Raw genomic sequence first — 13,517 nt, forward strand, 5'->3', positions numbered from 1 at the left:
GTAGGGCTTTATGGACAGGAAGAGATACTGTAAGGCACTTCTCATTCTTTCACTGATACAACAGTACAGTGATAGAATCTAATGTTGGTACTGAAAGATTAATTCACTCTGCACAGGACAATACTATCATCTATATCAAAAAATCAAATTTCTCAGTTCTTTAAATCCCTTTAAACTGTAAACTACTTGTAATCTGACAGTTACTTTTTTTAAACTGATTGTTTCTTGTCGACAAAAGTAGCATGTACATTTGTTTGAATTTTCATATGAAGACATTTCAGCCTCGACTTGTTCTGGATGGTGTCAAACATGTAGAACTAACACACACTTCAAGGGATAGACATTTTTAACCATCAGTCATAAGGTATGTGTACTTTTCTTATTAATTCAATATACAGAAGAGGCTTTCTCAACTTATCACACTTATGGAAAGAAAGAAAAACAAATTAAGTATAATTTTAAGAACATTACAATGTTGACATGTAAGAAAGTATGTTTATATATATGGCATAATACAATCTTAAAAAGAATCTGTTTTTAATTTAGAAATAATTTAACTTCATACCACCCACAAATCAGTTAACAAAAAAATAACAGCATTACATGACACATGTGGCAACAAAACACTAAGGTTGGTTTAAATATATTTTAAACCTCTATAAGGTACACTAAAGTCATTCTGTAAAGTTTAATGGTTTGTCTGTCCTGTTACATTCAGTATTATGTAAAACCAATATAGTTTATGATAGTTTTCATGACTTTCTGTTTAACAGCTTGGCTCTGTTAATCTATTGAACTATTTACTTCAATTAGAGTATTACATTTCTATAATATTTTCTATGCTGTCACAGCATTAAACAGTCTAGTAGTGTTTATACATCATGAAAAATGTATTAGTCATAATGATGTATTCAAAACTAAATGCTAAAAGAGAAGTATTGTGTATCGTAATATCCAACTAAAAGTAAAGAAAAATATGGTTTTAAAGAACAACTTTGGTTTCAGTCATGGGGACGAGGATCGTGTATGGGCATCGTGTGAAGAACCTCGTCTAATAGCTGCAGAGCTCTGTGAAGGTGAATTTCAATCCAACACGGAGTCTCTTTGATACTCTGTCGAGGATAATCTGGACCCCAACCCTTGACAAAACTCAGTCTCAATATGCACAAACGACGAAGATCATCTACTCCTATGCTTGCAGCTGCTGACAAACCTAACATGGGACCTGGAAATGTTTAAAACAAACCTGAATCTGGTCACATCCAACATGCTTCATTTTGTCACTATGTAATCTCTTCATCAGAACTTTTTAAACACCTACGTAATAATTACTAGGAGTTTATGACTTAAAAACTATTACAGTCACAGAGAAATAAAACAGTTTTTCATCACCCCACTAACAACGTATCTTGATTTATTCTCTAACTAGTTAAAAAAACAAACATGTTCTTAAGAAGAACCACTATTTTATTATCAACTGTTAGACATTAAATATCTGGAATTTTTATAAATTAACTCCTGATAATTTTCTACAACTATAAACTTCACCAATTCTTCAATAACTGATAATTCTTAAATATATAACAATCTTTTAAAAAATGGATAACTACATTAATATACAAGTAAGTTTAAAATACTAAAAGCAACTTACATCCTTTAAAATTCCTTTCTTAAGATAGTTATGTTTTGAAAACTCTAGTGACATTTCTCAATTTCTTGAGAATTAGAACAACAAACATAGGTAAACACACCAGTTTATAACAGTGATGGCCACCTTCTGTGTGGAGTATTCCATGTTTACTGGCTTGTATTTGTATCAGATGTTTTTATATTTTGTTCTATTGTGAATAAAAAACATCTGGTACTCATGAGACTTTGTAAGATAATTCAATGACACCAAGAAATTATTTTGTAAACATTAGTTTCATATTTATGTCATTGATAGAATACTTCATAACTATTTGAGTATGTGTGGTTTACAGCAAAGCCACAGACTATATGCTATGTTCACCACAGGGATTTGAACCCCCAGATTATAGCATTGCAAGTCTGTAAACCTACCACTATCCCATCAGGTGATACACACACACCTATTTGAACAAGCAACATTTCAGTAGCCCATGCATACATGTAGTCCCTAAACATCATGTTATTACTTAGCCACATGTGGGTAAATATAAAAAAAATCAATTAATAACAAAGTTGTTGCATACAGCATTGAATACAGTTAAGATTTGCTTTTAAATATAGTTGTTGCCTGCAATATTTTTTTCACTCTAGGGATCACATTCCAGAATTAGTTATGAAATGTGGTTTAAAATTTATTTGTTACTGCTACTGGGTCCAATAAAAGAAACTGTTAATCCACATGGAAGTACATAACATTTGAAACCCACAACAAGATCAAGGGTATGAAAACATGCCCTTAGTGACTGTGAAACAGCTGTCAAATATTTTAAGATGCTAGCAAGGACCAATGGTAGAAAGAAGCTCTTTATAAAAGAGAACTTGCTAATACACAGACTACGATTAATCAAGTACGCTAAGATGTAAGTCACTCTTAGTATCATAATAAAACATAAAAACAATAATCACATTTTGAATAAAAAAGACATTAAAAAGTAGGAGCCATTAGTCATTAGCAAGAGTACATTCACGTCTTTCAGCATCACACTTACAACCTTCCCTTCACCTACTGTTTGACACCAAAGTGTAACTTCCAATATCTCATGAACAGAGACAAAAAGACACGAGGTTTCCTCCTTCTGCACAAAGAAGAAATCTGTCACAAGACTCATAACAGAAAAGCCAACAGAAGCCAAGTTTAAAGAAATAAAAGTAAGTTAGTAAGTTAAGTTACAGGTTGAACTGAAATATTAAAATTCCTTCTCAGGTATTTAAAATCAGCAGATCCATGGCTGTTATGTAAGTACTTGAGTAAGGCAAGCAGGTGGGCAAGGAAAAGTGTGTGCATAAAAAACAATCCTGAAAAACTCACTAATGGCTGGAGCAATACCTCCTACTGCTGCTGGACCAGGAATGTGACCCGCCACTGCTGCTGCCTGTGCAGCAGCTGCTGCTTGGGCTGTAGCCGCCTGTTGCTGCATCTGTCGGTGGCACTGTCGTAAATCAAACACCTGTTGAGGAAATGAACACTTTAATATAATGAAAATCAAGTAAAAATACACAAGAATTCTAGCAAACCTTATCATCTATTACTCTAGTAGTTCTAAATCATACAACAGATCTGTGGTTAATGACAACTTCTGATAAACCTTATCTTCTATTAATCAAGTAGTTTTAAATCATACCACAGATCTGTAATTAATTATCACTTCTGATAAACCTGATACCAAACTTGCTGACAAATTCATAAAATAGTAGTTCAATAAAATTTTGAACACAAGTCAATAAATGTAATGGCATGGCCATTGACCTGTGACCCATCACAAAACGGTTAATACCTGGGTACTTTAAGAAATTAAATACACCCATCTTTTCCTGGTTTACATAATTAATGGATATTTCTAATTAATTTTTTTTAATATATATTTCCCAATAAGGCAAGAAGTTGTAGAATAAATTTCACCATACCTTAATATAAGCACTTGGATAGATTTTATGCACAGCATCTCCTGGGGCTCGTCCAGCCTCTCTGTCAAGGTAATAGCTTTGGACAAAAACACTGTGATCACTCAAGCACCTCAACCACACATCTCCTTCACCTCTGAGGTCAAGCTGAACTCCTTTCCCAATGTGTAACCTAATGTAGAATATTAATGGATGATGACTGAATCTCATTCCAACTGTCTATTCCAAACAACAACAATTAGAAGCACAGTCAAAAATATTTTTATTTACTAAAGTAGAGGATTTAGTCTTCTATTTCACATGACAAACAATTTAGCAAACATTATCACTGAATTCATTCTAATGAAAATATATTTGTACAAGTTTTTCTATATCTTTAGAACAACTGATAAAGGAATAAGTTACAACAACTACAAAACATTATTACAACTAATTACATTCATGTGTATGCAGTATAACATGGTTTTAAAACTTCCTGAATAAAACTCATGAAATGTCTGGTGACATTTTCTTTCATGTTTTTAAAATACATTCATTTTAAATAGTTCTTTTATACATCTCCTCTCCCTTTTCCACACATCATGAGGTTTCCATGAATTATGTCCAAAATTTAGTTAGACTACTTTCTTTTCATGGCATAACAATTTCTGTTAGCATTAAAATGTAGCTTATAACCTACAGTTTAAGAGTATATAATTTTTAATTTCTTAATTTTATCAGGAAATAGAACAAAAAGTTCAGAACATTCCCCTAGTGTGAGTATTGCTACATTTTCTTTCTGGGCTTTCATTCCTGTAACTTATTTACCACCCCTTAAAGAAATATGAAATTTAATATATCAGGTCATCCCTTAAGTAATGTCCAATTTTAGGTTCAGAAAGAGAGAAAGGATTTCAAACATTTTCAATGTTATTTAATCAGTAATGTATTTTCCATTATTATTAATTACTTCCTGCCAATGATTTGCAAGCTTCTGAATGTCACTTCTATAAAATTCTTGGGATTTGGAGGAAAAGAATGTAGAATGTAGTTTTGACATCTTCATGTGTTCCAAGCTCTTTTCCATCAAGATAGTTCTGCAAACTATGGAATAGATGAAAATCAGATGGGGTAAGGTCTGAAGAATAATGAGGATGTGTACATTTTTCCCAGTATAGCTCTTTAATCTTTGCACATGTGATCCTTGCTGTATGGGGCTGTGCATTATCCTCATGTAACACACCTTTACAATTGATCAAAACAGGCCTCTTTTCTATCAGTGCAATATCCAAGCACTCCAACTCTTGACAATGGAAGTCTGATGTAATCATTACATTGAGTGGCAGCAACTCAAAATGGATTGTACCAACAATACTCCACCAAACGTTTAACAAGACTTTTGTAGGGCAGAGGTCCATTTTGGGCTGTGCTTTAGCCAGTTTACCTGCACTAAGCTATTGTCTGCAGAGCTTAACATTCTTATAATACATCCATTTTTCATCTCCAGTCACTAGCCTGTCCAAAAAAATTGAGTTACGTTCACGAGAGTGCAGATGTACAAATGTCCACTCTTGTTCTAAGGTTGGCTTTTGTCAAATCATGGGGGGCCCATTTTACAAGTTTTGACACCTTTCCAAGCTGTCGCAGATAACAGTGAACAGCTAAGTGGGTTGAATTAAACTTCTGTGCTAGTTCTTCAACTGTTACAGTACAATTTTCATCAAGTCCAGCCAGCAGCAAGTCATCATTAAATTCAACAGGATGACCTGAATGTAGCACATCTCTTAAGCTGTAGTAGTTATCTGATCTGAGCTTCTCAAACAACCTTCAACATTTTCTTTCACTGAGAGAGATTGCACCATAAACACCTTGAATGTTTTGTGTTGTTTCTGCTGCACTATTGCCTTTTTTAACTCATAAAGCATTACATACCTAATGTGTTCCTCAGACACATCCATCTTCATAAGGGTTAATTTGATTAATGATCTGAAAAAGTGAAGTTGGGTTAGTTTCTTTTATTTGTCTGAATATTTTCAAACACATCCTATTACATATTTCAGTCATTAAAGCCTTCTACAAAGACAGAAATGACAATGCATTTTCTGCATTACATTTTTGGACATTACTTATGGGATGACCTGATAAATTACTCTTTATAATGTTGTCATCACTTAGGCAAACATAACTTTCATAGCCTTCTATCTTATCTGGTTACAGAGTCACCAAAAAATTGAAAATCAGACCTCTCTTGCCATTCCCAACTGTAACATCCTCACTTTCAAGAAATTCACAGTAGTTCTGTCTGATGTTCAATACTGTATTACTTACAACAAACAGAGCACCAAGTTTTTATCTAAATTTTTTCTGAACATAGAATTCTTAATGTCTCTTTCAGCACAAATTTCATTCCTATGACAAACACACAGACTAACTCTTGATAAATGTATAATGGCTCCTGTCACATAGATTGAAAGTCACGAAAATTGTGATAGTTTAGATATGTCTGAGTTTTGCATGTTATTATTCTTTGTGCTTTAGTGTATTACTTAGTTAAATATAAATGTTTTCAGTGCAGTTCTGCTATTAGTACAAAAAGTAAATTGTGTTATTGACAGTTTAAAAAAAACACCAGAATAAATACTACATTTCTTGCTTTTCATTTGTATTATCTATTTAGTAATTTAAAAATAAAACACAAAAATAGAAAACTTTTAAGGTTAGTATAAAGTTAGATTAGATAAAATGAATAATCATAAATATTCACTAGGTAAACAATAAAACAGCTTGTGCATAATGTAACTCAGTAGTGTAACAAATGAGTTATAATTTATAATAAGAATACAATTTAAGTATAAATAGATGTATAACGTTACAAGTTTAGAACTATTTAGGATAAACAAATGCAGTTTCACGCCATAGTCCATGTACGGAATAGGCATAGGAGTGATGGTGCTGAAGCAGACATATTTAGCTGCCATGTCTGCAAGCTCGTTCCAGAATACCAACATGGCCTGGTATCCAGAAAAACTGGATTGAAGTAGCTGCTAATGAGAAACGGGCCAGTCGGTTACGAATATCAGCGAGAATAGGATGTGAGCCAACGTGTAGCGATTCCAAGGCAAGTATAGAACTAAGCGAATCAGTATAAATAGTGCAGTTGGAGTACTGCTCAGCTGCAATATGATCCAGGGCAAGAGATATGGCATACAGTTCAGCAGTGAACACAGAAGCTGTAGAAGGGATTCTGCGTGCAACTACTGATCCATAGCAAACCATAGCAGAGCCCACTGAATTACCTGATTTGGAACCATCTGTATAAATAGGAACTGAATGATTGTTTGAAAGATATTCATTGAATAAAAGACGGTACTTCCAATCTGGAGTATCTGCCTTTTAGGTGACTGAAAGAAAGGTCACATTTGGGGGCTGTAATAAGCCATGGTGGGATGGGCCGACCTGTGGAACATGCAATGTTATCCAAGGACAGACCCAATTCATCCAATTGCTTCCGGATGCTAAGGCCAAACGGAGCAATGACAGATCGTCTGTTCTGAAAAGTACTGCCCACCGAGGAAGGAAAACACATTTCCAGGTGGGATGCTTTGGTAAGGAATGAAGTTTCAAGTATATTGTAAAGATAGTTGCAAACGGCGAAGGTGTAGAGAAGGTTCATGAGATTCAATGTATATACTTTGAACTGGAGAGGTACGGAAAGCCCCAGTGCAGAGTCAAGTCCTTGGTGATGAACGGGTCCAGCATCTTTAAGGCTGAGGGTCTGGCAGAGCCATAGACCATTGATCCATAATCGAAGTTTCGATCTAATAAGAGCACGATATACCTTTAACATTGAACAGCGATCTGCCCCCAACTGGTAGAAGAGAGAACACGGAGGATGTTCAGTGCTCTTGTGCATTTGACCAAGCTGCTTTAAGTGTGGTATAAAGGTCAGTTTACGATCAAAGATAAGCCCCAAGAACTTGGTCTCGGGACAACTGGCAGCAAAACTCCACCGATATGAAGTTCAGGATCAGGGTGAATACCCGTCGACGGCAAAAGTGCATGCACACAGTTTTGGAGAGAGAGAAATTAAAGCCATTCGCCATAGTCCACTTCCATTACACAATTGAGGCGGTTTGTAGTTGCCGCTCAATATATCTCATGTTTGACGACTGACATGAGATGTGAAAGTCATCGACATACAGCCCATTCGCAACAGTGAGAGGGAGTTGTTCAGTGATGGCATTTATCTTTATACTGAAGAGTGTAACACTCAATACACATCCTTGAGGGACTCCAAGTTCCTGTACAAAAGAACGGAAAGTGTCGAACCCACACGAACCTGGAATCTCCTGTCCATTAAAAAATTTTTAATAAACATGGGTAGATGGCCACGTAACCCATATGTATGGAGGTCTCAAGAAAACGCCATACCTCCATGTTGTGTCGTAAGCCTTCTCTATGTCAAAGAATATTGATACAAGATGTTGGCGGTTGAGAAAAGCTTCTCTGATAGATGTTTCAAGGCAATTAGGTGGTCTGTGGTGGAGTGCTGTCGACGGAACCCACACTGGGTGGGCGAGAGGAGGTTGTTTGATTCAAGACGAGCATTAACCATCCTTTCTAATGTCTTACAGAGACAGCTTGTCAAAGCAATTGGACGGTAGTTTGAAGGAATCTTGGGATCTTTCCCTGGCTTAGAGAAAGGTAAAATAATAGCCTGGCCAAGCATCAGGAAAAACATTCTTCTGCCAGATCCGGTTGAAAACAATCAGAAGGACATTAAGAGAAGCAGGAGATAAATGGTGCAGCATGTCATAATGAATATCATCAGGTCCAACAGACGTACTGGCAGACCGATGAAGGGCCATTTTTAGTTCCACCAGGGTAAAAGGACGATTATAGTCAAAGAAACAGTTAGTTCGAAAGGAAAGAGGTGATCGCTCCGCCCGAGTCTTGATGGCCAGGAAGGTGGAGGAACAAGCAGAAGTGCTAGATACCCGCAAAAGCTTTCACCTAGAGTGTTAGCGATGTTCCAACATCAGTCACCTCCTGACCATCAGAGAGTAAGATCGAGGGGGATAGAATTGTAGTGTCCATTAACCTTTCAATCCTGTCCCATATGATCTTGGAACTGGTGGTAGAAGATATACTGGTTGTGAACTTAATCCAAGATTCCTTCTGGCTGTGACGTCTTACCCACCTAGCATGTGCACGGCCCGTTGGAAAGCAACCGGTTTGAAAGTGTGGGATATCTACGAAAAGTATCCCAGGCCCGCTTTTGAGCCTTCCGTGCTAAGTGGCAAGCAGGATTCCACCACGGACGAGGATATCGTGGAAAACGTGTCGAGGTTTTAGGAATACACTGAGCAGCTGCATGTGTAATACAGTCAGTTACCGCTGCTACACAGTAGTCTATTGATGGCTGATTTACGATGGCAGGATCAAGTTCTGCGAGAGCAGTGAAAGTGGACCAGTCTGCCTGATCCAGCTTCCACCGGGCACGCTGGTAGGGTGGCATCGACCACGGCCAGTCTCTCTTATAAGGATTGGAAAATGATCACTGCCTAGTGGATTACTGTCAACCCTCCATGAAAAATGGGAAAATAATGAAGGGGAGCAAACTGAGAGATCAATAGCGGTAAAGGACTGACTAGGTGCATGAAAGTAAGTGGAAGAACCAGTATTGAAAAGAGAAAGATTGTGATCAGAGAGCATCCGCTCTACAGATCGCCCCTCCCATCAATAATAGCACTTCCCAGAGGGGATGATGTCCATTAAAAACCCTAGGATTAGAAACGGAGATGGCAATTGTTCAACGAGAGCATCCAGATCTGATTGATCATAAGTCTTTCCAGGGGACAGGTACAGAGAACAAACAGTGATGGTATGACCCAAGGAAATACGGATGGCTACAGCCTCCAAGGGTGTGTTGAGTGACAAAGACAGGGTGGGCACGTGTTGATCAACCAACAGTGCCACCCCTCCATGTACTCGACCATCACACAACCTGTCATTTCTGTACAGAGAAAACTGCCGAATGGAGACAGTATCAGCAGTTTTGAGAAATGTTTCTTGTAAAGAAAGACAAACAGGATGGTAGGAAGCAATCAGCGTTTTGATATCATCCAGATTAGAACGTAAACCTCGACAGTTCCATTGTATCAAGGTGGCCATTTTAAGAACGGGTAGGTGAAGTGGCTGGAGAACCCTTCGGTTTACGACCACGCCTTTTTTTCTTTACTGTCTTTAGTTGGAGGAGGTCTATCAACCTCCATGGATCCTGCTCTGTGTCGGGTGGGCAGGTTTTTGTTATTGGAAGGGGAATCTAGTGACTGAGGACGAACGAATAATTGTGTTGTCTCTTGTGGTGGGAGAAAAAGATGTATCAGAAGAAATGCCTGTATTTGAAACTGAAGGACGTGGATCTTGAGGTGTGTTGGAAGGTATGGGAGGGACAGAGATAGGTGTGGTAGTTGATTCATCAACCTTTTTAACCACGGAGGTCAAAAGGCTTTTCATTTGTTTTGAAAACGATTCTTTTGGAGGCACAGAGAGATCTGTCTGCACTCCCACTGTAGTTGTGGAATGAAGTGCAGCAGCATATGTCCGAGATGGAGTTGTGGACAGCAATTTCCGAGCCTCAGGATAACTAATGTTATGTGTCGTTTTCAAACGCTGCACCTCTTTTTCCTCCAACCATTTTGGGCAAGAATGAAAGTATGAGGGGTGAGAACCATTGCAGTTTACGCAATGTGGGTTCATGTCACAGTCATAGGCATCGTGGTCCTTGCCTCCACAACGAGCACATGTCAGGGAACCACGACAAGATGTCTTTGAGTGGCCGAATCTCTGACATTGGAAACATCGAAGAGGGTTTGGTATGTATGGCCGAACCCTGCAAATGAGATAACCTGCCTTGATAGTGGCAGGTGCACGTGGTGAAGTAAATGTTAAAACGAGGGTATTTGTTGGCAGTGTAATTCCATCTTTGCGAGTGGAGATGCCTCACTGCAGAAACTCCTTGAGTGGAGAGACCAGCGAGAATCTCTGACTGGGACGTTCTTCAAATCCCTTTCAACAATAACTCCTCGTGAAGAATTCAAGGCAGCATGGGGTGTAACCTCAATAGGTATATCCCCAATTGCCTTTGATTTCAACAGGAGTTCACTGTGTTGGGATGTGGATGTTTCAACTAATATGTCACCAGATCAAGTTTCTTTACTGATTTTGGAGAGCCAGCAAGTCCCTCTAGTCCCTTTTGAATAAAAAAAGGGGACATTTGCCCTAAAGGTTTTTCCGAAAGAGAATGTAATATAAGAAAATGAGGTACATGTGTTACTGATGTTGAAGATTGCTGTTCTGAGTATTCAAGGCGTGGTCGCTACCCATTGACTGTTTTTTTACAATTTTATAACACTGGTACTTGGTTGACTCTAGCCCAAGTGGACCAGCCGATTACAATCTGTAATGATTCTAAAAATGAAAAATGGGCACTTTAGATTTTTGTTCGTGGTTTCAAGTTTAGTGAAGCTAAACAACTTTATACACAGTTAGGCCAGAAAAAAACAGGTAAAATAATTGTTACCACAAACAAACCTTTGAAATTTATTGAGAAGGTTCTAGAAATGACAAATGAAATTCAAGTTTTTTCTAATGAAGTAAAATACTTTTAATCTTTGTGGAAATCCTTTTGCTCTCAAAATAAAAAAAAATATATTATATATATATATATTAATGAACAAATCTTTAGTAAAAATACTTCATATACAAATGTGTTTTTTGTGTACTAAGACTGTCCAATTTTGTGAACCCACACACAGTATTGTAAGTCAGAGAATAAAACTGTTGTGAGTACAAAATGGTTATGAGGTTGTAACTGACTGACCTCATAGCAAGTTAACCTGCCAATGTTCAACTACAGAAGTATGCCGTCCTATATTTATTACCCACACACAATCAGAAAGTTCATAATACTAGCTTATGCCTACATTAACTAATCTTATATGCTAGAAAGTTTAAACGTAATGAAAACACTATATTACAAACAGAACTATTTTTGAAGACACTAAGAGTGAATCAACTAATGAAAACACTATATTACAAACAGAACTATTTTTGAAGACACTAAGAGTGAAGCAATTAATCTGTATGGTATAGGAAACATTAAAAACTGGAAATTACTGGACACTGAGCAACAGCTTCTCTTGAAATATTTGTTGTAAAATAAACTTTAGATGTGAAAAGGTACAGTACTCACCGTGCCCTCTCACTCTGCTCTGTCCTATGTACATTTGAAAGAGCCCCCAGACAATAGCGATTTCCACCAGAGGGATCCACATAGCCATCAATAATTACACTACTATAGGAGGAGGAAACTTTGAAAGTCTCACCAACTTGTTGGTCTAGCTCAAAGTAGGCTATGGAACACCAGTACTCAGGTGCTAATAATATACACAATGATCAACAGGTGCTAATAATATACACAAAGATTAATAGCACTAACCAGTGTGGTATATCACTAAAATAGTTCAATCACAAACAAGATATCAGTTTACTTATCACAAAGGAACCTCAGCTTGTAAATCTAAGATTGATAATAAAATGATGTTAAACTTTAATATGCACACTGATGCAAACGTTTTAACTTTTTCAACACAGGTTCAGTCAATCTGACTGACCACATGACCTCTTTGTACTTATTTTGTTAGCGTAAACTTCGTTCCCATGGGTAACATAACTAGTTTGGATGAATTTGTAATTGCTCTTGTTGTACAGTTAGAAATATAAAAAAATTGTGAGAGTCAGGGAACAGACTACTTTTTTATTTTATTAGTCTGTGTTCTTTGGTGCATTACTTCATTAAATAGAAACTATCTAGAGCATTACTACCATTAGTATAAAAAAACAGCAAGAAAAACAAAACTGGGTAAGTACTTTATTAGTTGTTTATTGTTTATTTAGTATTATAAAATACTTTTTCTGTTAGTTAAGATAAAATAATAATAATATAAAAATGTTTCACAAGCCATGCACATGGGAATGATAATTTAATAGTGTACCGTGAACTGCATGTTCTCCAACTGATTTACAATTTACAATGGCAATAACTTCAAAAGACAATAAAACAATAAAATTTAATTATACATAAATGTATACTGTTAGAAGCTTAAAGATACTTAGAATAAACAAATGCAGTTTCCTGTTACAATCTGAAGTCATTTAAGATTTATTTTGATTTTTTTTTGGAAGTTATAAGATTGGTCAAATAGACTGACACTTTTATAGAGCTGTGGTTGAAAAACTAACAAATGGAATATAAAGTTTTACCAAAAAAAAAACATTTGAAGGTTATTTAGGAGACTTTAGGGATTACACAAAGGACACACAACATTTGTCAGAAGAATATTCTTAATCTTAACAAAACATATACTTGATATATTGAATCAACAGATCTCTATTTTAGTTTATTAAAAACACGTACTTAAAAATATGTTTTTTTTATATGTGAAAGACTTGTAATATTAACTGGAAGACTACCAAATATTTGTGAAGACATACACACTCTGAAAGTTAGAAGTAGTAAATCTATAATGATTTTAATTTAAACAAGTACAAAGAGGCTACATTATCAGTCAAATTGACCAAGCTTGTGTTGAGAAAGTTAATAACCTACAATTTTTATTTTTATAGAAAGTTTCAGTTTCACTATACAAGTTATCTTCAAGTAACACAAAAGATAAATGTTTAATCTCCTCTGTCACTATTAATGAAAGAGTGTAAGATAAATAAGGAAGAAATTGTCAGTTCTTAGCACAGATATTACAGTAGATCCTGGTTTGGACGACCCCCGCTGTCGCCGACCACCCGGTGTTTCCGACCATATTTCTGCCAATGGATGGCTTTTAATGTTATTTTCCCCATAGTGACCGACAACCCGCTGGACGAGA

The 13,517-nt window shown here is 36.4% G+C and overlaps 1 protein-coding gene across 10 annotated transcripts in view; it reads right to left on the reverse strand.

Moving 5' to 3' along the window:
* Positions 1–475: 475 nt before the first annotated feature.
* The window catches only part of LOC143255071 (mothers against decapentaplegic homolog 4-like), a 61,692-nt gene continuing 48,650 nt past the window's right edge, over positions 476–13,517 (reverse strand). For 6 of the 10 annotated variants that reach the window (XM_076510126.1, XM_076510122.1, XM_076510128.1 and 3 more), the window contains exons 10-13: positions 11,828–12,011; positions 3,595–3,763; positions 2,999–3,137; positions 476–1,225 (exon numbers count right to left, since the gene is read on the reverse strand). In XM_076510126.1, the coding sequence (XP_076366241.1) occupies positions 1,002–1,225; positions 2,999–3,137; positions 3,595–3,763; positions 11,828–12,011 (716 nt within the window). In that variant the 3' untranslated portion in view covers positions 476–1,001. The remainder of the gene's footprint in view (positions 1,226–2,998; positions 3,138–3,594; positions 3,764–11,827; positions 12,012–13,517) is intronic. The other 4 variants (XM_076510129.1, XM_076510125.1, XM_076510131.1 and 1 more) reach the window with 1 other exon arrangement.

The sequence above is a fragment of the Tachypleus tridentatus genome, chromosome 7 (assembly GCF_004210375.1).
Source record: "Tachypleus tridentatus isolate NWPU-2018 chromosome 7, ASM421037v1, whole genome shotgun sequence".
Taxonomy (NCBI): domain Eukaryota; kingdom Metazoa; phylum Arthropoda; class Merostomata; order Xiphosura; family Limulidae; genus Tachypleus; species Tachypleus tridentatus.